This window comes from Heliangelus exortis, chromosome 2 (genome assembly GCF_036169615.1).
Source record: "Heliangelus exortis chromosome 2, bHelExo1.hap1, whole genome shotgun sequence".
Classification (NCBI taxonomy): domain Eukaryota; kingdom Metazoa; phylum Chordata; class Aves; order Apodiformes; family Trochilidae; genus Heliangelus; species Heliangelus exortis.
In genome coordinates this window covers 43,598,559-43,624,964 of record NC_092423.1, presented here as the reverse complement: position 1 = coordinate 43,624,964, position 26,406 = coordinate 43,598,559, and the positions used below count along the sequence as shown (strand labels likewise).

The 26,406-nt window shown below is 38.6% G+C and overlaps 1 protein-coding gene across 8 annotated transcripts in view; it reads right to left on the bottom strand.

The window, feature by feature from the left end:
* Window positions 1-448: 448 nt before the first annotated feature.
* NEK11 (NIMA related kinase 11) overlaps window positions 449-26,406 on the bottom strand; it is an 84,898-nt gene continuing 58,940 nt past the window's right edge. For 4 of the 8 annotated variants that reach the window (XM_071735813.1, XM_071735820.1, XM_071735815.1 and 1 more), the window contains 3 exons: window positions 23,446-23,506; window positions 18,489-18,585; window positions 510-837 (listed from right to left, as the gene is read on the bottom strand). In XM_071735813.1, the coding sequence (XP_071591914.1) occupies window positions 633-837; window positions 18,489-18,585; window positions 23,446-23,506 (363 nt within the window). In that variant the 3' untranslated portion in view covers window positions 510-632. Of the gene's footprint in view, window positions 838-18,488; window positions 18,586-23,444; window positions 23,507-23,611; window positions 23,681-26,406 lie in introns of those variants that run through there. The other 4 variants (XM_071735814.1, XM_071735816.1, XM_071735818.1 and 1 more) reach the window with 4 other exon arrangements.

Here is a 26,406-nt window from a genome sequence, read left to right as displayed (position 1 = left end):
ATGAATATATGTACCCATCTCTGTGTATGTGAGCATGCATATGTGCATGTGTGTGCACTTTTTTCACACTTCATTTGGAAGTCACCCAGATTAAATTCAGTTCTTTTGAACAATGAATAATAATGAGACAATTAGTGGCTGAGTTGGCATACATATATTTGTATGTTCAAGGCTAAATCTCCCAAAGTACAAAAAAAGATGCATTTGGATGACACAAGGACCAGTTAACACAGGAGTCAACAGCAGCTGGGGTCTCATCCTGCACCATTTTCCATCAGAGGCAGCTTTGCCAGTGATACTCTGAGTGCAGGATCAATGCTTGGTCACAGGCCAGGAGAATACCTTTCCCTATGCTCTAAGTAGGTAAATGTAAGAGGGATGCTGGTAACAGTGAATCCTCCCTTCCATTGTCACAAACATTTGGCCTTCTTCCTGCTCCTATAATCTACTATATTTATGCAATTCCCACTGTGGTCTGGAATCTCAAATGCAGTTTATGAACATGCTTATGTACTATGTTACCTTCAGTAGGTTCCTCCAAATACCTCCCATGCTTGCTTGCTGACCTGAAGACAGCTCAGCACCTTCACTCCTCCTTGCCATTTCCAACCCTGTTACTGACACAGGTCATTTTACAGCTGAAGATGGGCTTCTGAAGCCTGTAGCTGCTCCTCAAAGTACAGAAGCTGATCCACTTCAAAGCAATCACTTGCTCTAGAAACAAGTTTCTCCAGGTTGCTCTTGATTTCCCCCTCATTGGCATTCTGCTGTCTTGCTTGCTTGAGATAGCTGTACACAGCCTCAAATACCTCTGCTCCCAGCTTCCCAATGGCAGATCTGGGGATAAATATTACATAAAAGTCAAGTAAAAGTCAATTCACATTATGCATTAATACAAGCAATAGCTACTGTTGATATTTTTTTTATTTTGTAGCTACCTTTGATTAAAATTAAAAAACGGTGCACCTTCTTTGCTTGATAGTACAAGGAACTAAAATTTCCTGGGAAAATTATCTGTGATTGTTTATTATACTGGTGTAATATGGCCTGGCATAACAACCTGGCCATAATAAAGTAATGGGAACTATGGCCATCATTGCTGTTACTACCCAAGATTCCTTTTCATGCCAAACCTGACATACCATTTTATCTACAGCAACCTCAGTACATACACATGTATTTTTGCCTCTGGATTGCATTAAAGAAGCAATGCCAGTCAACTGTACAACAATGGCATTTTAGGTGAACAAATACATTTCAAGATTTGTTTTTTACTTTAACTTCTACCTAATAACAAGGAAACCATTGTGCAAGCTCAGCATGAGCTAACTGACAATTTTTTTCTTTTCCTGCAGCACTCTCCTTTTATCAGAAGACAGATCTGTAATTCAGTGGCAAAGAATACACTCAGGATCTTAATGTTGATTTATAGAGATGATACATTTGCTAACTGCAAGACAATGAATAAGATCTTCTTTTTCTAAAGGCAAACATTTAAATTAATGTATCACAAGCCACAGGTAACATAAAATTTTTCCATTCAGTGATGGTTTCATAACGTTTTTTATGAAAATATTAGATTAATTTTCTTCCAGCATATCAGAAGCTCTACCACAGGAACTGTGTTTACCAGAGATTTTAAACACAATCATCATGCACACCAGAAGTCAGGTGTCCTCCAGCTGCCTGCTGGAACTCAATGGGGTCCATCCACACAATGTCCATGGCAGGACTGGAACCACACGTGCTGTGTTCTCCTGTTCTGTCCTGAGAGGGGGCTTGTCCAGAGAATTTGAAGCAGTGGCTGAGAAGATTTGAGGCTGAATGGGTTTCATGAACACCTTCTTGAGTGCCATTTATCAAGGACATTTGAGGATACACCTGAAGTAACAGAGCTGGTAAATGTGGTGGTACCACAGCCCAGTGCAATGCTGACACAAAAAAACCCCATGCCTGGCTGTGCAGCCTCATCTTTTCATTTTCTTTCATCCAGTTTTTATATGTTAGAGCTGTTGAGATCTGATGTTATTTAACTTCAGATTTCCACATTTCAGGAGAAATTGTCCTTCACATAAATAGAAACTGAGCTGGAGTAATTGGGATCACCTTATGGAAACATAAGCAGTTTGCATTAAAAATGTCTTATTTTGGTTACGTAAAGTTGTGGTAAGCAGCCTGTCCTCCCACTAGCATTTGTCTCAAAAGATCTTGGGGTTTTGGAGTTGGTTGGTTGGTTTGGTTTCAGAAAATCCATTGTGGCACAAAGACATCTTCAATAAACCTTCTCAGTGTATCTGAGCAAGGTTACAAATTATTCTTGCACAGTAAAATTAAATAATGGTATCTGAGATTCTAATGCTCTTCCATATTTCTCAAGCATTACACATATTGTATCTATAGCATGTGAAAACATTTCGTGCCTTAACACTTTGCTTACAGGAAATTCTTTTAGGCAAAAAAGGAGGTATTGAGAACTGAATTATTTAGCATTCCAAAATTTCAACCTGAATACCTGCATTTAAGGTATTAAGTTTCTGTGAATTTAAGATTGCATCCAGCAAAGTTTCCATATTATGGAAATTCTCCCAACCTTAGAAAACCATTGTAAAGAATTTTACTTTATTGTTTCTAAAACTTTATTTGTTTTGTTGTTGTTCATTTGTTCTCTGTAGCTTGATCATTCCTGGCTGTGATCCCCTGGCTCCTGACACAGAGGTGGATTGGAAATTTGGGGCAGAGAAAGCCATGAGCTGGGATCAGAAGCCACATGGCCAGGCTGGAATCTCTGCAGATTCAGGCCTAAATCAGTCTTACTAACTCAAAAAACTAGTAACCAGTCTTTTCGTAACTAGTTTCTAAATTAAAAACTGCCTTTTATTTTTCCTACCAGCGATGCTGTTTAGGGAAAACTAACGCTGTTGGGAGTGATTAATTCTCAGGCACTGGAAACCTACGGATTAGATTAGCACAGAAAGATAAACAGGGGTTTAGCAAATAATGTACATTTCTTCACAGAATTTCATTGGAATTACTACAGTATTTCTCTCCAATGGTTAAAAATCAACACGTGAGAAGCTATTTTGAAATCAGTGTTACTCCAGCAATGCTTTTTCTGACTCTTCTCTTCCCTCTTAGACAAGTATATTTAATTTTTTGGCTGTCCTGTCTATTTAAAGATGAAAAATTAAGCAAATATATACCCCAGGAGTGTTGCTTCTGCTAATAAACGTGACCTGAAAACTTGAATCTTTTCAGTTAAGCTTGGCAGAGCATGTAAATCAGCTGTATAATAGCTGATACAATCAAATTAGGGAAGAAGTTTTCCTAGGATGAAAATTAAAGGGTAGGTAAAAAAAATTATGACCTGTTTTTACAAAAGACAGCATCAGCCTCTGTTTGGACTTGAGAGTTGCATGAATGTGAGTCTGCTGCCACATCATCCATTTTCTGTGATGAAGGCAGAAATGTGGGATCTAAGACCGTAAATGTCAAATAGACATCACTGTGGGAATGCATCATCCTGATAGAAGGAAGGGGAAAGCGGCTTCCTGGAAATCAAGCTTTGCCCATTATGGCCCTGATCCTGTGCTAGGGAATATATTTCCATGATTATGAAGTCCTCCAGGGGCAGTTACAGATTTTGCACTGACCATAGCTACTTCTGTTTCATATGAAATCTGGGACACCTGCATTTACAATTTTGAAATTATTAAAGGCCTTACCACCAAATGTGCTCTGAGAACAAGTACAGAGCTCCCAATTGGCCATGGTCTCTGATTCACTGGCATTTACCCTCTTTGTGATACTTTACAGCTCAGTCAACTACAGACTCACTATTTTGCCCCAGAAATGAGCCATCACCCCTTTCTCAGCCAAGACTACACTGGCAAAGTTGACACCTGACATCTCAGCTTTCATCACTCTGACAAGCTTTGTGGGCCAGACCCCATCCCACACTGCCTTGTTTTTCACTATGGTGAAATCAAAGGAGTTACATCAGTCTCTACCAGCCAAGGGTCTGACACAGGATGATCTCAGATTGTTCTTTCTTTTGTTTTGCTGTGTTCCAAAGGGTTAGATATATGGAAGGATTCATTGCTGGCATTTGAGCACAGTGGTTCCTAATTTTCCAGCATCGTGTTCATGCAATGAAATTTACAGCTTGGTAGTTGAACCCTGTTCTCCCTGCACAATGCAGTCACCCAGAAAAGACATCCACTCAATGCAACTGCACACAACACCTGAAGAAAGCCATACCCTAAATCTGACCCTTGTCTGGCTTTACTAAAGTCTGGAATTGCCTCTGTCTACCCAGGATACACAGCAATTCAACACAACATGGGGACCCAGTTGTCCCCTTTGATCCTAGAATCCATGGTTAGAGCATTTACCCAGAGAGATGGAAACCTGGGGATAGAATGAGATTCAAACCCACACCTCTGAGAGTGGTACCATGATCACCAGTCAGACTGGGGGATGAAGGACTCTTCTTCACCTTCATCCTGATTTGTATTAAAGCAGATGTACCGGACCAGAAGAGAATGAGCAATGGATGGAGACCAACTCTGGATAGACCGAGGACCAAGAGCAATACAAGAGGTACATGCAAACATTATTTTTATCAAACAGTCCCTGCAAAAAAAGAAATAGTATGAACAGTTGCTGGAGTCCTTCAGTCCTTGGGACTGAAATCCAGGTTACTACACGTAAGTGAGTGTCCTCACTGCTAACTACAAGGGATTAAACAGTGAGCTCAACTTCCTTTGCTATTCCTGACTGCAGAAGACAGTCCCACTGCTCTAGGCAGAGGATGCACAGGCCTGGGGCCCTCCAGAGCCGTGCTCTGACCAGCCACTGACTGGATGGACAGCAAATAGGGTCAGTCTCTTCACTCTTATCCAGGGAAGTTGTGGTTTGAAATAAAATGCCTCCTGTGGCCAGCTTTTGCCCAACACACAATCCATGCCTAGAGAAAATTAAGTGGAACAAGCCCCAAAGGCCATACAGGTAGACAAGAAATCTGATTTGTGGATAATGATGGGGTTTGGGCATGAGATAGGGGCTTGGTTCTGTCAAGGGTAAGGTGCTTCTGAGTCTGTGAGAAGCAGCATGAATATCAGCAAAATCATAGGCATTTACTGCTTTGACTCACTGCCAGCCTTAGAGGGGAGCTAAACAGGAGACTTGAGAACTGCAATTTTATACTCAGGGTGCCTTAAAATGTTCCAAGTCATGTCATCAATCTGGGCCCAAATGAATTTATCAGGCAAGCTGGTGATTTGCAGTTGATTTCCTACACGAGTGCAAAATTACTAAAATTTGACAATATAATAATGTGTTCTCGACTGGCTGAGGAAGTTGTAAATCTTTCCCTGGGTGAACAAATAATTTTCTGTTACCCTGTGGGTCTTTATTTTGACTATTCTCCTACTAGCTACATATTAACATTTCCTTGCTTATCTGGAGATCAATTGCAACACACCTACCTTTATGCAGCACTGACAAAAGCCACAAACCAGGATCAATGTTTTAAGTTTGTGCTCCTCCGTGGGTTAATATCTCTCAGCTGCTTCTCATCCCCTCCCCTGCATGATAACTGTGACACAAATCAGCACCTAAGGGGGGTTTCAGCTTCTCACTTCCCAACGTCATTCAGCATGATAGCAACTATTACTTAAAACCATTCTGCTCTCCCTCATCCACCCCCAAAGGAAAGCCCCACTTTTTGCTAGCAAGCACCCAGTTTTCACCCAGTAATACAGGGAGTTACAGTGGGGTCCATGCTGAGGAGCAAGGAGAGAGGCTCTGCAGCTGCTAAGGCACCGTGCTTGGCACAAGTCACTGCTGAGCACACCAGAATAACACCATGAAAATCTCTCTGGATCAGGCATCAGCAGCAAGGCTTCACCTCTGCCATAGCAGGCAATAAACAAACAGTTCCTAAGCCAACCACAGGAAATCCAGTTGTTTCAAAATGATAATGTTATTCACAGCTACCTCGATGCAAACCTTAAAAAAAGAAGTTTTCTCTACACGGACCTTTCATCCCAGTAGGCATCTATTTAGCCTCTCACATGCAGCCAGGCCATCTGCATCCTACACTAACTAACATATTATACAATAGGAGGCAAATCTGTCATGACTAGGGCTCACGTGGCATAAAAGGATGTGCAGAGATCTTTGGGAATATAATTTTAGCAGATTTCACTAAACTCTGTTCTCTATTACTCAAGGGTACCCCTATGGATTCCAGCAGTATTACTGAGGATTCCCATCAACACATCAAATTTTGATTTGTGACTGAACATGCTATTTCTAAGCATTTACATATTAACCTTTTATTTCTCTCTAAAAGAGTACAACCATGACACTGTGCAGTTAACCAGCAGTGACAGAAATCTTGGTGAAAAACTTTGTTACATCTGTCTCCAGATATGAAGCTGCAAAAGAATCAAGAAGTTAAATACCTTTCATCTCATACAGAATATTCTAACTGGACCACAAAATCTTAGAATATGTGCTACAGCACCTCATGATTCAGTAAACAAACAGGCTTATCTCAGTTGCAATACAAAAGGTCCCTTTCATCTCAAGTTATCTTCCTGTCATTCACTATATTGGCATTACGCACTATCAATGATTAAAACTTCTCTGAAACATGAAAGAAACTGCTCTGAGTTTAAAACTCCATTTGCAGCAAAGCTTGACCATTGCTCTATAAACACCCTTTGAGATCTGCTAGAAATGCATTATAGTTTCATGATTTATTTTTTTAGCAACTTATTTCTAAAGGTAGGGCAATACGCTTCTCGTTCGGACAGCTGCTCAGTCTTGGGAATGTGAAAAGTATGGAAATGTGTAAGGGCTTTTTTTAAAAAAAAAACAAAACAAAGCACTGAAAGAATTATTATGTAAAAGCCAATAAAAGAAAATATGAGTTGTTTATTAGCCCCTATCTTTACCTTCAAGCCTCAGTAGACTTTAACTTTCATCATATTACTGTTGAAAAATATTTTTTCACTTGAAGACACAGTAATAGTTTTCATAATTCACCCTTAATTACTTTATAATTCCTGAATTAAAGCACCTTAATTTGCCTGCAAACAAAACTCTCTGATGTTCTGCTTCAAAGACTGGCAAAATCTAAAGCATATTTAGGACATGTTTTCCCATGAGCTAAGAAGGATCTAATTATTAAAAGCTGTAGACGCACAGCTGAAAAAATATCAACAACAACATTCTCCATGTATCTCATTTTCTGAGATAAGTGAATCTGTAAAAGAGTAATTGAAGCTGACATCTGCTTTTGGAAGAAGTGTGAATTAGAATTTTGAGTTTTTAGTTGAATAGTAGCTACTGCTAATTCAGAATAGATTCTGTCATAAGAGGTGATTTTTCTTAATTTTTTTCACAGAAGAAAACCGACAAACAAGCCGCAACAAAACACACTGATTTAAATCAAACTTGAACATTGGCATTTTAAAGTTCTCTCATATTTGCAAGTTTCCTGTCAAAACTAAAAATGAGAGAGGAAACAAGTTACCTTATATAGAGCTATTCTTCAGGAGGTAAGACAGCTAAAAATTACACTGTTTAGTGCCCATGAAGAATTATCTGAAACACACTTCCCTGGGCTGCAGTCTCTTTGTACACATTCTGAGATTACCTAGCCTTGGAAAACTTATTTTCAACAACACCCAGGTTTTTAACAATGTCATGGCATACGAAGAGTTTTTGAAATGTCATCAGTTTAGCTCATTCAGCTTCACTGGTCAAGATCAAGCAAAAATTCAAGGCACATTTAACACACACCTGATGCCATCTACTTTGTTTATCAATGCATTTGTTTTAGACAGATGCCTCTGAAGAGCAGCACAAAATATTGCTGCTTTTGAATGTGGGCATGCAAGGATGCAGAAGTTATCTCAAATAAGTCAATACTTATATGCAGTTCTCATAAGAATTTAAGAGTAGGAATATAACTGCAATCTCTTTTATTCAGCTGTGTGGTAATTAATTGCTAATGCTGATTTTCTTTTACAAGGCTTAAATTTGGGGGAGCATCTCCTGACTGAGGATCTTGCACTAAAATAACAGTTCTAAAACTAACAATTTGCCCATCACAGAAAGGAAAAGATACAGATGTGTATTTCAATACAGCAATCAATATAGGACATATTACTACATATTCTTGGAAAACCTTTGTGCTGTCTTCATCCATATCTTATTAAACTTTAATACTGGATGTAAAACAATGTATTTCTGAGTTATAAGCCAGTTATGAGCCCCACATTATGAGCTTGTGTATTGTACAGACAAAAGAAGATGAAGCAGCACTCAAGTTCTGAACTATGCTAAACAGCCATAGGAGGTTGGCATAAAAGAAGTAATGTTTTAATTAATCCAGTCGAAAATATATTTTAAAAATTAAAAATAAAAACACCTGCTGAGGATCCTGAGATGCACAGTTATGACAAGTATATATGGATCTACACATAGAAACTTCTACACATAGAAATGCATACAGTAACACAGACACAAAGAATTGGTTTTTATATAGTTATATAATTTTTTATATTGAACATTTATGCTTAGTTCACATCTATATCCACTGGAAGGGGCCTGAAGGTAGGTGGATTAAGTCCACAACTTCTTTTAGGTCCCTTTCCACATAGGTAACCCTGGAAAAACTTCATGGCACCAAAGAGGAGAAAGACCTGAAATGTTAATTCGTTCTGCCAGAGCCACACAATGAGTACACCAGAAGGCAGAAGAAGAGAGAAAAGCCATTGCCACCTGTGGATAGTAGATCTATGATTTTCAGCTAGGCCTGGAAAGACTAATGTTTTCAGTTTCTCTGGCTCTTCATCAGAACAAGACAAGCTTTGCAGAGCTCTTGAGGCATTTAACAAGGCAGGTATGTGTCTAGTCCTTATGCCTTTTTTCTCAAAGAATAAAAAGTTAATACTTACCTACTCTTCAAAATAGAACCCTGTCATTCCTCTGTCTCAAATCTCTTTCAAAGTCAAAGATAAGTATGCTGGCTGCCTAAAAATATGACATATAAAAGACTAACTAAGATTTTTATTAATATTTACAGGAACATAATCACAGTATCTAAATAATTTGTTTCATCTAGTATAAAATCCAAGCTTTCTTTGAAACATGAAGGGATCAGAAAAATTACTATTAAGCTAAATGTATTTTCTCAGTACTCAGCTCTTCTCTTTCAGAACAAAATTCTTTTTCAAAAGACAAGAAATTTAATGGAGATACATGTCTAAGGTGTTACCTTGAAACCAAGAGCAAAGTTAGGCCTTACAATTACTAAAATCCTCTGTTTTTTTTTTCTTTGGCCATGTCTGGTTAATATGAACATAGCATGTGTTTTATGCAAACATAGGACAATTGGTTTGATATCTCCAAACTCTGTGGCCATGCAGCTCAGGAAAACAAGCTCCTCAGCAATGAAGTTCACTGCAGAAAGAGACAGACCTGTGACAGAGCCACCCCTGATGCTGCTACACCCTCAGAAGTGGTGGCTGCTCCCTGTGAAGCAACAGCCAGTGTGGTATTTTGGGTCTGCTAGCCTCTTCTTCATACAAGATCATATTCATGTTGCCCATGTCTCTGGTTTTTCATCTCGTGGGCTGTTTTTTATGATACCAACTCTGCATCATTCACGTCCTTCCACATGAGGAAGACGAGATGTATACCATAGTGACTGATGTATGCAAAAGGCAGAAATCACTATGTGGTGATGGAGAAAAACTGTGCTGAAGCAAAGAAGGAAAATGACAATTTTTTCTTACACACAAGTAGAGCATTAGAATAGCAAGTAGAGGAAGACAGAAACAATGTGGGAAACAGTAAACATCAAGAGCCCTAGCAAGGCTTCAGTGAATGCCCTTTGTGTATTCCCTGCCTGTATTTCTCCCAAGAGTCTCTGTAATTTTCCCAAGGTCACAGTGATGTCTAATAAACATTGTCAAGATTCTTCATGTGGTTCTGTCTTGAAAACAGACTATATAATTAATGCTGTGTGAAGGCATTCTCACATTTGCAAACTATTGACAAAATCAAGGCACTAGAAAACTGAGTAGCTCAGTCTATGTATCATGTATGCACAACATGAGAAACTAGTGGAATTCTGATTTTTGTGCAAAACAAAAAGATGAATTAATCTAATTCTCCTAATATTTTGAGTGTTTGGGGCTACTTGACATTTTAAAATGAATGAATCTATACTTACAATTTTATGAATTTTGTTACTGGATAAAAGCTGTCTCTAGCGCTAAAGCAACTACGACATGGTGGTCCACTAAAAAAAAAATGCTTAAAATTTCAGTGTAACAGAATTACTCATCCATCTGTGACATGCAGCTCAATAGAGAAACTTAAAAAGTCTGAGCTTTCTTTACATATATAAGTAAACTCACAAAATCTTATACTTTAAGGGTTAAATCTGAGGTTAAAGTAACATGCAAAATGAGCACCAGGATGAGCATCCCAAGAAAATACATCAAAGTTTAATCATGCCCTTTTGTATGTTAGCTAATAGAAACACTCTCTATAGGTAATGAATTTGTTCACTTTATTCATTCCAAAAGTAACACTGCTAAAAGCTGCCAAAATGATGGTATTGACAGGAGACAGGTTCTTCCAATCCTAAGGTGCAGGAGGAGCAACATAAGGTTCTCAAAGAACAATCTACAACTTTCAAGAAACACAGGGTAGGAGCCTGAAATAGATGATCTGAAGTATTTTGTGTCTTTGCACAAAGGGGGCCCAGAGAAGTTTGCAGGTTCCCAGGAAAGGCTGATAGAACTTTGTGTTCCATCTGTGGAACAGAGAGGTCTGTGTGAACATCCTCCCATATCTCTCCATTCAGTGGTGGATCAAGGCAAGCAGTTGAATATTTACATAAACTTAGGCATCTGCTGGCTTTCAAAAGACAAAGTCTACTTTTGTTTAACATCACGTACATGCTGAACTGTACTTTGCTGAACTGAGCCCTTAAACTTTAGCACAACAACAAATGAATTGGGACAACAAATGAAGCAACTTTACACCAATATTTGTGGCCTGTTTTACACTAGGATGGAGTAAATAGCCTAGTATTGATTCAATTTAGACTACATAGCTGGAAGCTTCCTACTGGAGACTGTTTCAGAGAAGCCAGCAAATATTCTATATTACAGACTAATATAACCCAAGTACACTTGGATTAGCAACATAGGACCCAAATACTCCTTTTTCCACAATCATCAGGCTAGAGCAATACATACACACTACCTCCATAGAAAAATGAAAAAAACCCAACTTAGTTAAACATACTGCTGTTGCTAAATACCTTTCAGTAAAAAGCTTTTCAGCTCCTACATTGCTCATAGCTGGCAGGGCAGCACATTAAGTTCCATATAATCAGTACACCCCCATCTAATGACTAAATTATGGATCACCTGGCAACTTCCAGTTCTCCCAGGCGTATTGGAGCTCGTTGTGAAGAATAACAAAAGCTCTAAAGCTGAACAAGCGCCAGAATTGAAGGCAAGAACCTGTAAAATTCTGTGCATGTGGAATGAATCCTGCTGATTATTTTGAAGATGTCATAATTTCCAACTTAAATGGATATAACTTCTGTCCTATTATAGCAGAGAAGCAGATACCACCTGCAGGCATGAATCCTGGGGTTGTTAATTCTATTGCCTTTGCTTCCTGTGTGATCCTGCATCTATTAGGAAGAAAAGGAGAAGCTAGCAACAAACTATTTCTGGAGAAAATAAAATCAAGTATTATACTTTATTTCTTCTGCGGAAGCTAGGCAAGGTCAAAGTTAATACAATGGATTTTCCAAGATTCACATAATTTCATGCCTTTCCCTACCTACCACTCTAATCTTGAAGATTCAGTTTGATCCAGCTGTTTGTCAGGGATCACACCATTCCTGACATCAAGATGAAATGCTACGTGTATGCCCTCTGGATTAATGGTTGGACTTGATGATCTTAAAGGGCTTTTCTAATAAAAATGATTCTACAAATGAGAACCAGGATAGTACCCTAGAGGAGTCCAGGAGATTAGGACTCCACCAGGAACCAAGCAGTAGCTGTCAAACAATGACCAGGAAGATATTCACAGGACAGCCATCTCCAGGGTGCCTCAGTACTTTTGGAAGTACTTTCCCATTCTGGATAGTAACAGTCCAAACCACATAGCTGAGGAAAGCAGAGACAGAGGGTCAAGTCAAGAGGCAGCTAACTCTTGCTATGGCAAGGGTTAGCATGGACATCATCAGCTGATCATCAGCTCCAACTTCATCCTTGGGGGGGAACTACAACATCTACTGCAGAGGACTCCTCCACTTCCAGGCAGTAGCCACTGCCCCACTCACTTTCATTTCTTCTCAGGCAAGAAGAGTCCAAGATTCACTCATCCTCACTTTTTCTCTCAGCTGTTGAATTGGGACAGTAATGGCTCACAAGCTGGGAGCATTCACTCACTTCTCTGTGACAGGAGACAAGAACTGAATTCCCAACTCAGTCACGTAAAGGCAACAGACCCTCCTAGACATCTTGGTTAATTTCACTCTATTCTTACTTCACTTGCTTGTAAAGCAAATAGTAAAACCAAAATACTTCAGATCATCATGTCAGGGCCTGGGAGGTAACTATGCAACTATCTTGAAATAGATTAACAGTAAAAGAAAGAGTAACTCATGGGGCTGAGGCATTTGATGTGTTTCTGTGGAGAGTTTGTTTGGCCCTAAACTAAGAGATGGAGTCTGGCCTTAAAAATGAGGTGTGAGAAAGACTGTATCAAGCAGGATAAATATGCAAGTATATATTTGGCTTAGCCCAAGAGAAGCAAAAAGCTACAGTTATGCTGTAAGGTGTCTTGGATCACCAGACAGAAATCATTACCAGAAAATGAAGTATTGCACAGAAGAACTGTGCCATGTGAAAGAGGAAATATCATGCTCAAAAATATTTCAGGATCAATACTGTCAAGAATAATGCCCTCTATTTGTCCACAAAAAACAGTCATAGCTCAGACCATGTCAATAAGCAACCTTATCAAATATGTCTCATCTGGAAAAAGACATCTTATTCCTCATGCATGTTTACATCATTACGCCTGCAAGCTGCCTGTCAGTGGCAAAAGGTCAGTGAGAATTGTTTTTTTATTGAAGTCTAAAAACCTGATGTTGCTTTTGTCTTCACCTAAACCTTCCCTCAATGCGACTAATAACAAAATCAGTTTCAGAAGGCTCAGAGCTGGTCCTTAGGACCAGGTCAACCCAACATCTAATAAAACACTAAATCAAATAATCAGTTTCTTTACTGCAGTAGTTCAAAAGTGTACAGAAATAAATGTACAAAAAAATCTTACATACTGTAGGCGTTTTTGGGACTACTTGCCTTCAAGAATATCCAATGCCTATTCAATGATTTCAGTATGACCTTTCTTTCTGCATTTTTAAGATAAACTATATATTTGATGTCAATGTCACAAGCAAAAGAAGACTATATGCTTATGAGTCTAAACCAATAGTATTATGAGCATTCATAGGAACAGAATAAAATATCACCAAATGCCTTTTCACCAGAAGTTCTGAAAGACAGCTTTACTTACACTCAGCAGGTGATGATGAAGTCTTTTGTCTGATCATGGCACACTGCTGTGTGTAAGACTTCAGGGACTGACTGAGAGGTGCTTACTGCTGTGCTAAAGGATTTTAATTTGCTTAAAATTTGAGGTATAAAAGTCTTTTCCTTTCACCGACTTACATTTTATTGGAATCTAAACTGCATATTAAAGTTCATGGCTATTAAAATGACTCATTGTATGCATTCCTGGATACCTCCACAAAGGAACAGAAAACACTCTGTACTAAGTTTTTTCCTTCATGTCCTACATTTTTATCTCTCTTTACATTTTCTGGAAAGAGAGAATGATATATATATTCTACTAGATAGCTGTTCCACTATGCAAAAACTAACCTTAGCTCTGCAAAACACAAATCCTGATTTTACAAAGCCAATAAATAAATAAAATTTCTAATACAGTGCTGAAGAAGCTTCAAGAGGAAGCCTCCACTTACTGGACACTTGGGATATGAATACTATATAATACAGGGATCTGCAACTGTGAATATAGCCAACTGCACCAAACTCCCTGCAAAGGCTCATTCTTTTTCACAAATCTCTGCACACTTGCCTTATTTCTCACCCTTTTCTTTTTCATTTTAGATCATGAAAACCTGCATATACTTGAGCTGTCAACTCACACAGTAAGACTTTCCACAGTTTTGTCTGCTTCTGCCAGGCCCTTCCTTGTGGTCAAATTGTGGCTGAGATGGTCAAAAACTTGGAAAAGAAAGGCCTCACAAGATAATAGAATAAACTGAAAAGAAGCAGAATTTTTTTTTCAGCTAGTATACAAACAAGTTGTATCCTTTTCTTTTAATGTAGATTTTCACCTCTTTAAGCCTCGTAAAAGCCAACAGTGCTGTTAGTCCAAGCCTGAAGAAAGCTTTGGCTTTGTCTACCAAATTTTTAAGAAACTGGCAGAAAACAAGCTAGTGTTTGCCACAATGACTCTTTAAAAACCTTTCCTTAGGGACAAAGCCCATCTTTCAGGCAATGTCTACTGCCAAAGCTTGTGACATCTTGTAAAGATCACTTTGACAAGCTGTATGGACCTCAGGGAAAAAAGAAGAAGAAAAAAAAAAAAAAGGGAATATGTGGCATAAGGATTTCATCTGATAGTGGGAGAAAAAAAAAAAAGCTTTTGGCTGAAAGATTTGTTTGTGAAGAACAGCATGCTTCTCTTCTGAGACTGATCGTTGGAAAGTCTCTATAAGGGAGCATCAGTGGAACTGATACTTTTTCTTCATGGATTTCTTTGGTGAAGATAATTTGGCTCTGGATACCATGTGAGAGGAGAGTTTCTCAGACTGAAGGCAAGCACCAAGTTACTGAGTATAATAGATGGGAACCACCATGAGAATGACATGTGGTCTCAACAGAAAATACCAAGAAATGGCTCCTGTTTTCTGCATTTAACACGATTCTTCAGCCTAAGATCCCAATATGAGGAACATGAGTCACACAACTCTGATTTATATATTTACTTGAATTCCCACTCTTAAAGTGTAAGGCTGGGAAAGAGCATAATGAAAAAAAGCTTGGATAACCTTTGAGAGAGCAAAGAAACAGAGATTTCTTATCAACATTGCAGAAGATCCTGATATTGAAATGCTTAGCACTGAAGTAGTTTTTGTGGAGAAAATTAATTCCACTTGAAAGGGAAAGTTAAATGTCTGCTGCTGTAAACTTTATAATGAACATTGATGCCAAGTATAACAAAGCAGAAATTGTTGTCACTGGAGTAGGCAATGTTATCATTAGGTTTACCAAGAAGACAGCAATTAAAAATGTTGGAACAGGGTGCAGTGGGAATTGGAAAGAAGATACCAGGGAAAACATTCTGGAACTGTAGTGAAGGAAGCTGGTGACTGAGTCACTAGCACTGTTGGGCTGCCTATAGGTTAGGCCCTGTGCCTTTTTTTTAACTTAAAATAGGAGAAAACAGAGGACTCCTACCTATCATTCTCAAGGACATCCTAGATTTCCTTCTACATTCCTGTAAGGACTTTTAGCACAGCTGTGCTCTGACATTAATATAGGCTCTGATAATACTGATTAATTTGTGCTCTGATATTAATAAAGCCCTGCACAAGAATAAAGTAGAGGCTACCTAAATTGGCACTCTGGTAAACAGCAAGTCTCTCTACTGCCAAACAATGCACTCAGTGCAGCATGTTGCTAAGATCTGAGCAATGAGCACATCACATCTTGTCAAGTGGCTGTCCAACTGCAGCTGTTTGCAAGCTCACATCACTCACGTGTCAATCAAAAATGGCTTTCTTGCTGTTGAACTCTGTCATTTTACATGAATCTGCCATTTTTTTTCAGAGCTAATGTGTTTCTTTCATTAACACTACTTGTAATGTGTAGGCACAGTGCTTACTTTGAGCAATTCACGATATAAAATATTCCCCCTCATCAGAATCTATTTCTGTTAGCATCTAAAAACCAAAACCTTTATACTTCTGTTTCTATAGTGACTTGCCACCTAGACAGATTCCACTACACATTGCCTCCACCTCTCTTCTTTTCTGTTTCCAAATAAGAACTCCAGCTCCTCAGTTTCTTTAAGACAAAAAAGAAACACATTCTCACTTTCATTAGAAGCTGTCAACTGGAAGTTCCCACCATAAGTCTGTGGCTTCCTGGGTACGACTGAACAGCACAAGTTTAAATCGTATCAGCCTTGCCTAAAGCAGCACTGCTGTGAGGACAAAGTACAGCACACCCTGTGAAGTTCACTGGGGGATAAGCAAAGCAGCTGAGGCTTCATGCATCAATCTGAAGCCAGCTTTACTTCCTTCTCACCACTGAAAACCTCTCCACTCTCCCTCATGTACAGACTGGCCGTGTAAGACTTTGCACAGATCTCCTTGCACATGTGTGCACTGGGAACTGTGCTCACTCATTTGGTTCTGAACACCCTAACTTCCAAGCAATCAACATACTCACCTTTACATATTCAGGAAATGACAGGGTCATAGTATGTTTAGGGGAAAGGGCAATAACCTGAGTAAACATTTTGATAGACTTCTTTAAAGTAGCTACTATAATGCAAAAAAAAGGAGATTTGTACCCTTATTTATCAAACTCCCCTCAACAAATGCAAAACATACTCCTTCCTCCTTAATTTTTTCTCTTAATAAATGTAATGTGAAAATTGCTCATGGATATGATCTATAAGTTCTCAAGATGCTGGCTGGGCAGGTCTTTTGGCCTACAGACCTATCTCACTGTTGTCATTCAGAAATGAAATAACTAAGAAAGATCAGGAGCTCTCATGCATTACATGTGAATTACTGCAGCTAAGCAGGCTTTTCACCAGCACATGGCTGGTTTATAAACTATTCTGAAATGGGATGTTTCCAAAGAGCCATATAACAGCACTTCCTAACTTTTTAGCATTAACCACCACTATATGCTTATGCCATTAGAACCAACAAACTGTGAAAACCATGAAACAGCACTGGATAAAACAGAATATGAAAGAAGAAAGTGATTCAATCATACCTCAGCCATAAAAGCAATGACTATAAAGTTTAAATAGTTAAGCTTCATCCTGTAACTACGAGAAAACAAGGTGAAGGCGTTAAGATCAGCAGGCATTTTGACTGAACACCACCATCTTGCAACCCCTTGGCACAACATGATGAATTTTTAAATTTTTTTAAGTACTTCCCATGAAAAGGGAATGGAAAGCAACCTCACAGTAGGCTGGGAGACCTGCTGACTGGTTGTACAATAGAGGCTAACCCATGAAACGAAACCCTAGGAGCTGCTGCATCTTGAAATATCATAAAACAGAACAGCTTGTATCTGGAGTAAATCTAATTGGGTACTCCCCTTGAATGCACAGTGCATTTGGCCCTGCAATTTGTTTTAAACAGTGATTGGCATCAAGGCCATTGTGGTTGCATTCTTTTTCTTTAGGGGATTCAGTTAAATACCTGTGAGTGTTAGCTGTTTCAACTAATTTGTATTCTGATAACATCCACCATGTTGTTCACTCTGTCCACCCACACAAGAGAAAAATGCCCATTTTAAAATAATTTACAATCTGAGACCAGTTGAATGTTGTGAAACTGAAAAAAAACATAAGTTAAGGACTAATAAATAGCATCATGATTACCAGATCAGTACCTGAATTAAGGCACAACAAATCTCAGAAGGCCAGAAATAACTGAATCAAGATAAAACCTCAAGAAACATTAAGCTATACATTCTAGAAAGGAAGTACAGATCCTTGCTTTATTAAAACACTGAAATCTTTATTAATAGAGCTGAGGTTTCAATGATGCTGAATGCAATTAGACAATGAATTTCAAAGGGAGGTGCACATGTAAATTCCTCTGTCTCATTTGAAAATCTCAGCCAACAGCAATCATGTTTGGTTTAAATAATCATATCATCATGGGAAACAAATCCTTTACTTTTTCCTTCCAGGCAAGAATGAAGTGTGGCTGAGGGAGCAAACATGGTGGGAACATGGGTATGGATGGTGATGTATAGGCATGTGCTGAGCTAATACAGAAAGCAAAGTTCAGAACACCCACAGCTAATACAGAAAGCAAAGTTCAGAACACCCACAGCAGTGAAGGCAATTAGATCCTGGGAGGATGGCCATGATTGTGCAGATTACAGGAAAATAATCAGAAGTGACATCTGTGGAGGTAAGTAGGAATCCAACCTGTAAAGAATAACTTCCCATCCATTTCTTTTTGTTGAGAGTATTTTTTCGGGTGGGGAAACAACACAGGCTTTCTTTCCTGTATTCTGCAGTTTTCCAAATCCATCCTCTTTGTCTGAATGTTGGTAACATATAAATATGCTACTTACTCCCTCATGTGTTTCAGTTTGGTCTCAGCCATAGTGCTGTTGAGAGCTCTGAATCCCTGGGGTGCCCCTGGAGACGCTCTGGTGACAGTCCCCGAGCCTGCAAATCAATGCACAGACACATAACCTTATTCACCTTCATCCCCTGAGCTCTACTGCAGAGTCAAGGGCAGTGAGAAAGAGGTAGAATGTTCCTATTTCTCACAAGGTAGTGCCACATTAATTAAAGATTAATTAGATTATTAAATCCACATTAAGGGCATATCCTTTCTCGGGGTAGATTTAAAGCTTAAAGGCACCAGAATTATAACAACAGTCCTCCTGTGTAGTGTACAGGGAATAACATTACAACAGAAAAGACAGTCACTCAAGGTAGTGCTGGGAGAGAAAATTAGTCAACAAAATGAAATTTTTTAGACAATGTGTATTTCCTTTCTTTTCTCCTGAACTTATTTATAAGAGCAAGAACCTTCTTCCTAACGGGCAATTATCTGCTTTGGCTTGATCATTCCTGTAAACAAAAAGTATTTAACTAAGAATGTCACTTTCCCCTTCAGATGAAAGCACTCTTCATATGCATCCATATGTATATATAAACGTACCTGTAAATGTAAATATATACATATATATGCATGAGAAATATACATATACACACACACACACACACACCTTCTGTGTGCCTCATGGGCTGTTGCAGGATGCTCACAGACAGCTGTGCTATTCATCCACAGCAACACATAAGAGCTGTCAGTCATCAGCCCAAATATCCTGCAATTCCATGTTGCTATTCCATATCACAAGTCCTTGCTCTACCTAAGGAATTTTATTTATTTATTTATTGACCCTACCTTTCCCATTGGAAAACAACTCCAGAGTCTCACTGTGACCTGGTGGCTAAAGTCTTTCCTCTGGTTTCCTAACAAAACCTCTTTTTTTTTGACCAGTTCATGCTCATTCTTCTCCCATTTTCTTTGGCTTGATCAGTTCTCCCCTTCCTTTTGAGTGCTCCTTTCCTTACAATTGGCAAAAGAGATCTCACTTCAGCTTCCAATTTGCTAAAGCTAAACAAAGCAGCTATTTTTGTTTCTTCTTGCAAAATGTTTGGCGTTAGGACTTCACTTCCCAAAAGAGGAGAATATGTATGATGGTGGAAATACATCCCGTGTGAGCTGTGGCACATAGCATGCAAGTTCTGACCAGATATGTGAGGGCTCTGCAGAGGATGTGAACAAGCAAAAAGTCACACAAATGTGACAAAAAACCTTGTCTAAATGAACACATGCTCCCCTCTTAGCAGGGGCTTTTAGCTTGGACTCAGCTGGGGATTAGTCTGGATTGTGTTAACATTAATTGCATACAGGCAGAGGGAGTGTGCAGCTACCTTCCTGCTATGAGCAGTACAGACACCCCCAGGAGTCCTGAATGCTTCCTGGAAACAGTTAACCACAGCTTTCCTGGGATTTAGGCTCCTATATCTTACATGATTCTAGATCATGAAAACTGACATTTAAACTTTCTGTCATGAGGGATCCTAATGAATTGCAGACGTGTCTGCTGGATTCAGAGTTTTGCTGGATTCAGGAGGTAGAAGGCATGGAGAGAGACCACAACAGAAAACCAGACTCCTGTTATTAGGCTATGGACAAATGATTTGATCTCTTAAAACTTTTTTCCTAACTTCTCTCTACACCTAATGGCTACAGTTACCTGGTTCCTAAGTGTTATAACTGAGGTAAAGTTATTGTAGTTTATAAGATGAAAAATGACAAGCTTCTTTTTTACTACCAACCAATAACTTCACCCACTAATGCAAAAAACATTGCTTGATCATCTACTGTAACACTACACATAACCATGCATTTCTGCATGAGGTCTGCAGGCATTCAATTGCTTCAGCAGCACTGGAGAATTCAGCTGTCCTCAGAGTGGCCCTATGGAAATCCCAAGAACTGTGCTGATCAATGGTCATGACTGGGTGGCATGACCTGACATAGCATTAAGACCCAGATGTGGGGGTTTGAGGCCTTGAAAGCAACAAAAAAAAATGATGCCCTGAGCACCAGTGGTCTAGGAAAAATATAACCCTTGCATTCTGCTAAGGAAGAGTGCATTTAACCACAGGCCCCAGCTTAATTCTGGTATTATTGTTATTACAGGATATATCACTGAAGGAAGAGCTCAGCATACTCCTGTTTACTGGCTTCAATCTATTTATTGCTATAATAACTTCTTCTCCTCTGACATTTCATTATTAAAGACATCCTTCTTGGGGGTTTTTTGGGGATTCCAGGCTAAGTAATTCATACTTTCTCTACTCTCCATACTGTCAGCTGGCCAAGCAAAACTTACTTTCTACATGCAAGCTAGGATCTGTCTTCCTCTCCATTTAATATGATTTTCTGTGTCCTACAAGGCAGCTGCAAGGAATACAGGTTGTAGGATGCTGCAAAGGTGTGCTTAGTCATTAAAAAATGAGCTTTCAGTGAAAACTGCTAAGAGGTTTTCACAACAATGATAGAACAAGCCTCAGAAATATTACTTGGGGAGATTCATAACCCACACCAACTTGTGTACCTGAAGTATTTTCTTAGAAGCTGTTTCTTGATTAATAATACATTTTGCACCCAGCACCAAGTAGTTTGCCTACCCATACATAAACAGCAAACAAGGAACTATGCTTCTTCAAAAAGTGGCCAGAGTAACTATTTGTCATTCTAGATTCGTTTAACAAAATCAAAGGAAACAACATGAGCACTGAATTTTCAAAAGCAGGTATTGTGGCTTTCTAGATGTGTTTCAAAGGCACATCATCTAGCCCAGTACTGCAGAGAACAACACAGAGCAAAAGGGAAAAAAATCTTTACCTCTCAGGTCATGGAACATCAATTTGTGTGTCTCACTGCATCCTTCCTACTCTGCCAAAGAGAAGTTGAAAGGACCGACAGGGAGAGAAAAAATCCTCTGGCAGACATTTATTCCCAAGTACTTATATTTAAAATAGGTGATTATGATTATCTGATGAGAATTTTCATACATTATGAAATGCTCAGGCATTCTTACCAAAATTTCTGCTAACAGCTGAATAATTAGAGACAGATACATACTGAATTAATATAGAGAAAAGCAGGCCTGGTACAACAACAGATGCTTTGAAGAGTGGGGGCAAAGGATGAGATGTAAAGGGCTACAGGCGTGGGATGACAAGAGGTGAGGCACTGCCTGGCACTGGCAACCCCGTGGTTATAACTAATGTGCTAGTGATCATTTGAAGAAACTTAGAGCTGGAAGTGGACATAACTAGCTTCAGGGTGAACAAAAATAACAAATATCTAATCTATGTAAAATGCAACTTATACAGAAAATTTCCATATGATGTAAATTTGCAGTCCACTGAAAAAAGGAGCAAGGTACAAATGAAAGTCAGCAAACACATGAAAATTACTCAGACATCAGCTTTGTAGCTTGACACTGGAAGAACATAAAACAGGAAATGTTTAAACTTCCTCAGGGACACTGCCCAGAAAAATAAAAGAGACCACAGTAGATCTCTCTCTTATTATCATCACATATATTTGTCTGTAATAGATCATACAAACCTAATTACTAACTCAGCTTGGAGAAAGGCTTTAAGCTTCAGCACAGAATAATCAGATATTTTTTAATGATCGAAGCACAAATTAATTCTTTAATATTATAATCGTAAAATGCATCTTCTTGTTCTTAATACTGAAGGAAAAAGAGGACAACAAGAGTCTCCTTAATACTAAGATTCTTTTAAAATACCACTGTTTGTCTTTGGCTGATAGCCTGGGCTGTTCTCAGAAGCCCTCAAGGCAATTCCTATCTTTTTTTTTTTTTTTCTTTAAATAACAAAGTATTGCAGCATAGAGCTAAATTTTGCCCGTTTCCACTTCTGCAAACCCACTGCAGACAATGATGCTGCAAAATTTGAAGGCCATGGGATCTCCATGGGTGGGAAGACACACTGGATGTGAAATGTTCCTTCATAAGGATCTCGCTGACACAGGACCCAGAAAGGGAGCAGACATCATTCAGTGGCCACAAGGCTATGATGGCCATAGCTTGGATTACTCTATTTCACCCTTTGTCCTGTTTGGTTTTCTCTTCCCATCAGTTCATGATGGAGCAGGGGTGAAACAAAGCTCAGTACTGGAGGAACTTCTACAAGGAGAATTTCCCAGGCTTCCCCTGTCTGTGTCAGAGCCACAAGGTAATACTGAGCCAGGTTTATCCTGAGGGAGCTAAACAAGACTACAGTTCCCATGGAAGCCTTTGGGAACTCAGATGGGCTTTCATGCAACCCACACAAAGGCTGCTGATGGCAGAGTTCAGCCCGGTGGTCTCCAAGGACAGTGACTATGCCAACCTCATTAAAGAGCCTTCTTTGATAATAGTTTTCTTTTTAGCTTTTAAATAGGACATGAGGAACCAGCTTTCAGAGTCTAAATTTATAAACAGAATTTGCAGGAGATTTTAGGATTAAATTGTAAACTTAAATTCTCTGTGATTTTTCTGTGCCTGTAATGAGATACTGTAAAATAAAATAATATTATCCAAACCTGGATCATAATAATAATTAAAAAAATCATTAATTTTCTCTGATTGTTACCAATACTAAAAAATACAAAACAACCTACATATCCTTAAATATTTTCCTCTTGAAAAGGATGGCAGAAGCCATGTTTTTAAAAAGGTTACAACATTCCACACTTGGGACCATCGTGTTTTATGTCTCTATTATTTTTTACAGAAGCACTTAATTGTGTATGCCATTTCTTTTGGCACATTTGTACTTCTCTGCCACAGATTAAGGAAGCTGTTTTCAAGAAGATTAGATTTTTTGAGTTCTTTTGTCACTAAATGGAAATAATTGGACTGTGATGAATACAGACTGGTAATAACTTCTGCTATTCCATTTAAAGAAGAGATAGTATCTTACCCAATGAGCTGTTATTCAGCACACTCTCCAGATACTTAACCATTGCCTCAATATCACTGTCCTGTGGATAAATGAAATAAGGAAAAGCATTAGTGGGAGCACAGACTTAAACATAAGCACCATGCACCCGAGGTGTGATCCCACAAACATAAAGGATATCACTTACACCAATGAGTGTCAACACTAGACTACAAAGAGTCAACATTGCTCAGAGTTTTTCCTGTGTTTTCTCCTCCTAAAACACCAGGCTTGAGAATAGTGTAATGCACATACAATTATTTACATCAGATTCCTTACAGAACACAAGTGTGTGAAGTAACCATGTATGGATTCTAAAGAAGACATGCTTACTGTGGAGGGTGATGTGCCATCTAGGAAAACAAACCAGCATTTTACCATCAATTAATCCTGGAATAGCTAAACAAAAATTACTTTGAAAAAAAAAAAAATGTGAAAAAATTCTTTGAAACAGACTTTGCTGTTTTGGCTGAGGTTTGCAAAATAGGAACCAGCTTCTTGGTTGGCCATTTCAACAAATAACCCAAAGGCTTGTGGGCTCCCCTTGGAGCAGCTTGTGAGGTTTTGGCCAGATAAAGTCAGCACCAGGTTTTCCAGTTCTTTGGTTCATCCAGAGTGCCTGATTTACCTCAGATAACCAGAAAAATCTGACCCTGCTTAATGAGAGCTTTTGCCATTTAGCAGTATAGCCCGGGAAATGCTGCAGAATGCATGGCATTGATATATATGATATATATTGAATTAAGACAGATTTAATACTAAGATTTACTTGATCTCTTTTTTATTTTTTATTTTTTAAATTAATTAATTCCACCTTTAAGACTTCATTTTAAAGTTATTAAATATTTTCATACAAAACTAAACTTTGAAGTTAATTTTCTCCTAATATAAATTTGTAATTATTTTTATTTTCATTAGCACTAACAATTAAATGCAAATTTATAGACAGAGAAAAACATGGTAAATGGCCACATACAATATTAAGACAATTGTTTTAATAAAACCCTTTATTCATTTCTTATGGGATAAAGATTGTAATTCCCAAACTTTTGACTTCTTATAGCTGGAAGAAGTCCTTACTCCAAATACCACAACAGAGCTGATTTTTTTTCTCACTACACTGTAAGACAAAAGATACATTTTTAACACCCTCATTGTCACTGGTTTTCAAGGACACTAACTTGGCCATCTTGAATAAAAAGTCAGTGAGGAAAAGAATGCAGCTTTCACACAGTGGTAAATAGTTGAATAAATTGTCAATCAACATACACTGAGGTAGAAACTACCTGTGCCTTTTCTCCTCTTGGGTCTCGCAATCCGAGAGGATGTGAGGTGTTTTATTTAATATATTTATCTGTTAAATATGTATCTTTAATGTTTTTTGCAGGGGAAGCAAAGCCCTACAAAATAGGCAAGGGACTCTTCGCATGTTAAAGCCAGCACAGAGAAAACCCTATACATTTCAAATTCAGAACAAAGAAACCCCTTTCTAAAAGCAACAGGCCATGCCACAGCACACATTAGGAATCCAGTTGAGCATTTTTGGGGTAACAGCCTGTAGACCACCCACAGCAACTGGGTTATCTGCTTTGACAATCTCAGAAGTGACCTGGAAATGGAAAACACAAAGCTAATGTACCACAACAGTAGATTTTCTCATAAGGAAGAGGGTGAATGTGCTGCTAGAGTCACTAAAAGACAACGCAAAGAACACGGTGCATACAACACATCCTTTAGCACCTCAGCTAAATCAAAGCAAATGAAAACCTCACCATGCACTAACTTTTCAAGACAAAAGCTCTCCTAGGCTTCATATTCTAATTTTTTTAAGAAAAAAATTCTTTCAAGTTTTCCCCCTAACTAGAAACCAGTGTTCCTAAGGAAATAAACAACAACAACAACAACAAAAAAATGTAGAAAAGAGCTATTGGCTTGAAGAAGTAGAGGTCTGAAAACTTAATTCACAAATTGCTTCTTGAAATCTGGTAATCTGCATTTCTGGTCCAAAAGAGAGGGACAAAGGACACTAAACTCCAATGCTGAAACCAAGATGAGAGCTCCAGATGTGCTTAGGGTCTGAAATTGGTGGTAACTGCACATCTTCAGCTGGATGATGTAGCTGAAAACACAGGTGCTGTATTGGAAAATATCGACAAGGGAAAAATTGCTGCCTCTGCTCCTTATCCTAAGCCTTTGAAATTATTCCATTCCAGTACCTAACTCTACCTTCTTAACTGAAGAGGTGTTGCATCCCACATAAGGCCACCACCTCTCATTCTGTCTTCACATCTGTGGGAGCCTAATAGAGCTTGAATAAATAGCTCACATCTCTTTCTACATCATGCACCCCAACGTGCTCTTCAATTAGATGACTTTTCTGACCCCATGCTACTGCACAGACATCAGAAATTTTTTTAATCATTGTTTGAAGTAATGGGGTCAACCAGGGAGTACTGCCAGATTCAGCATTTCCACTCTATCTGAACAGAAATAACTAGAAAAGCAGCTGGTGCTGGAAACTTAAGAGATTTGAACAGATTAGAAAAGTAAATGTCTTACAAGTCCTCGTACTGTGTTGCAGCGGAATAACTTCTTTATTTGCCCACACCTCCAAAAGCTGAATTTATGATGGTATTTTTGAGGAAATGGTTTAAGAGTATGAATCCCGTGATAAAACCAAAACTCCCGCTTGATTTCTAAGTAAATGACTGCAGAAGCATAATCTTGCTCTATACTAGCAAGATCAAACCTATTATGGTAATATTTGAAGCTTGTTATTAACACTGTGCATGATATCCCCTACCTTTGAATGGGGTCCATTTCATATAGGAGTTTACATCCAGAATGAAGATGTCTCGTGCATGCTAATATCTGTAGATCCCTTTATAATCACCAAGAAGAGGCCTCTCAGTATATTCTATCTAACCTAAACTTATGTTTACA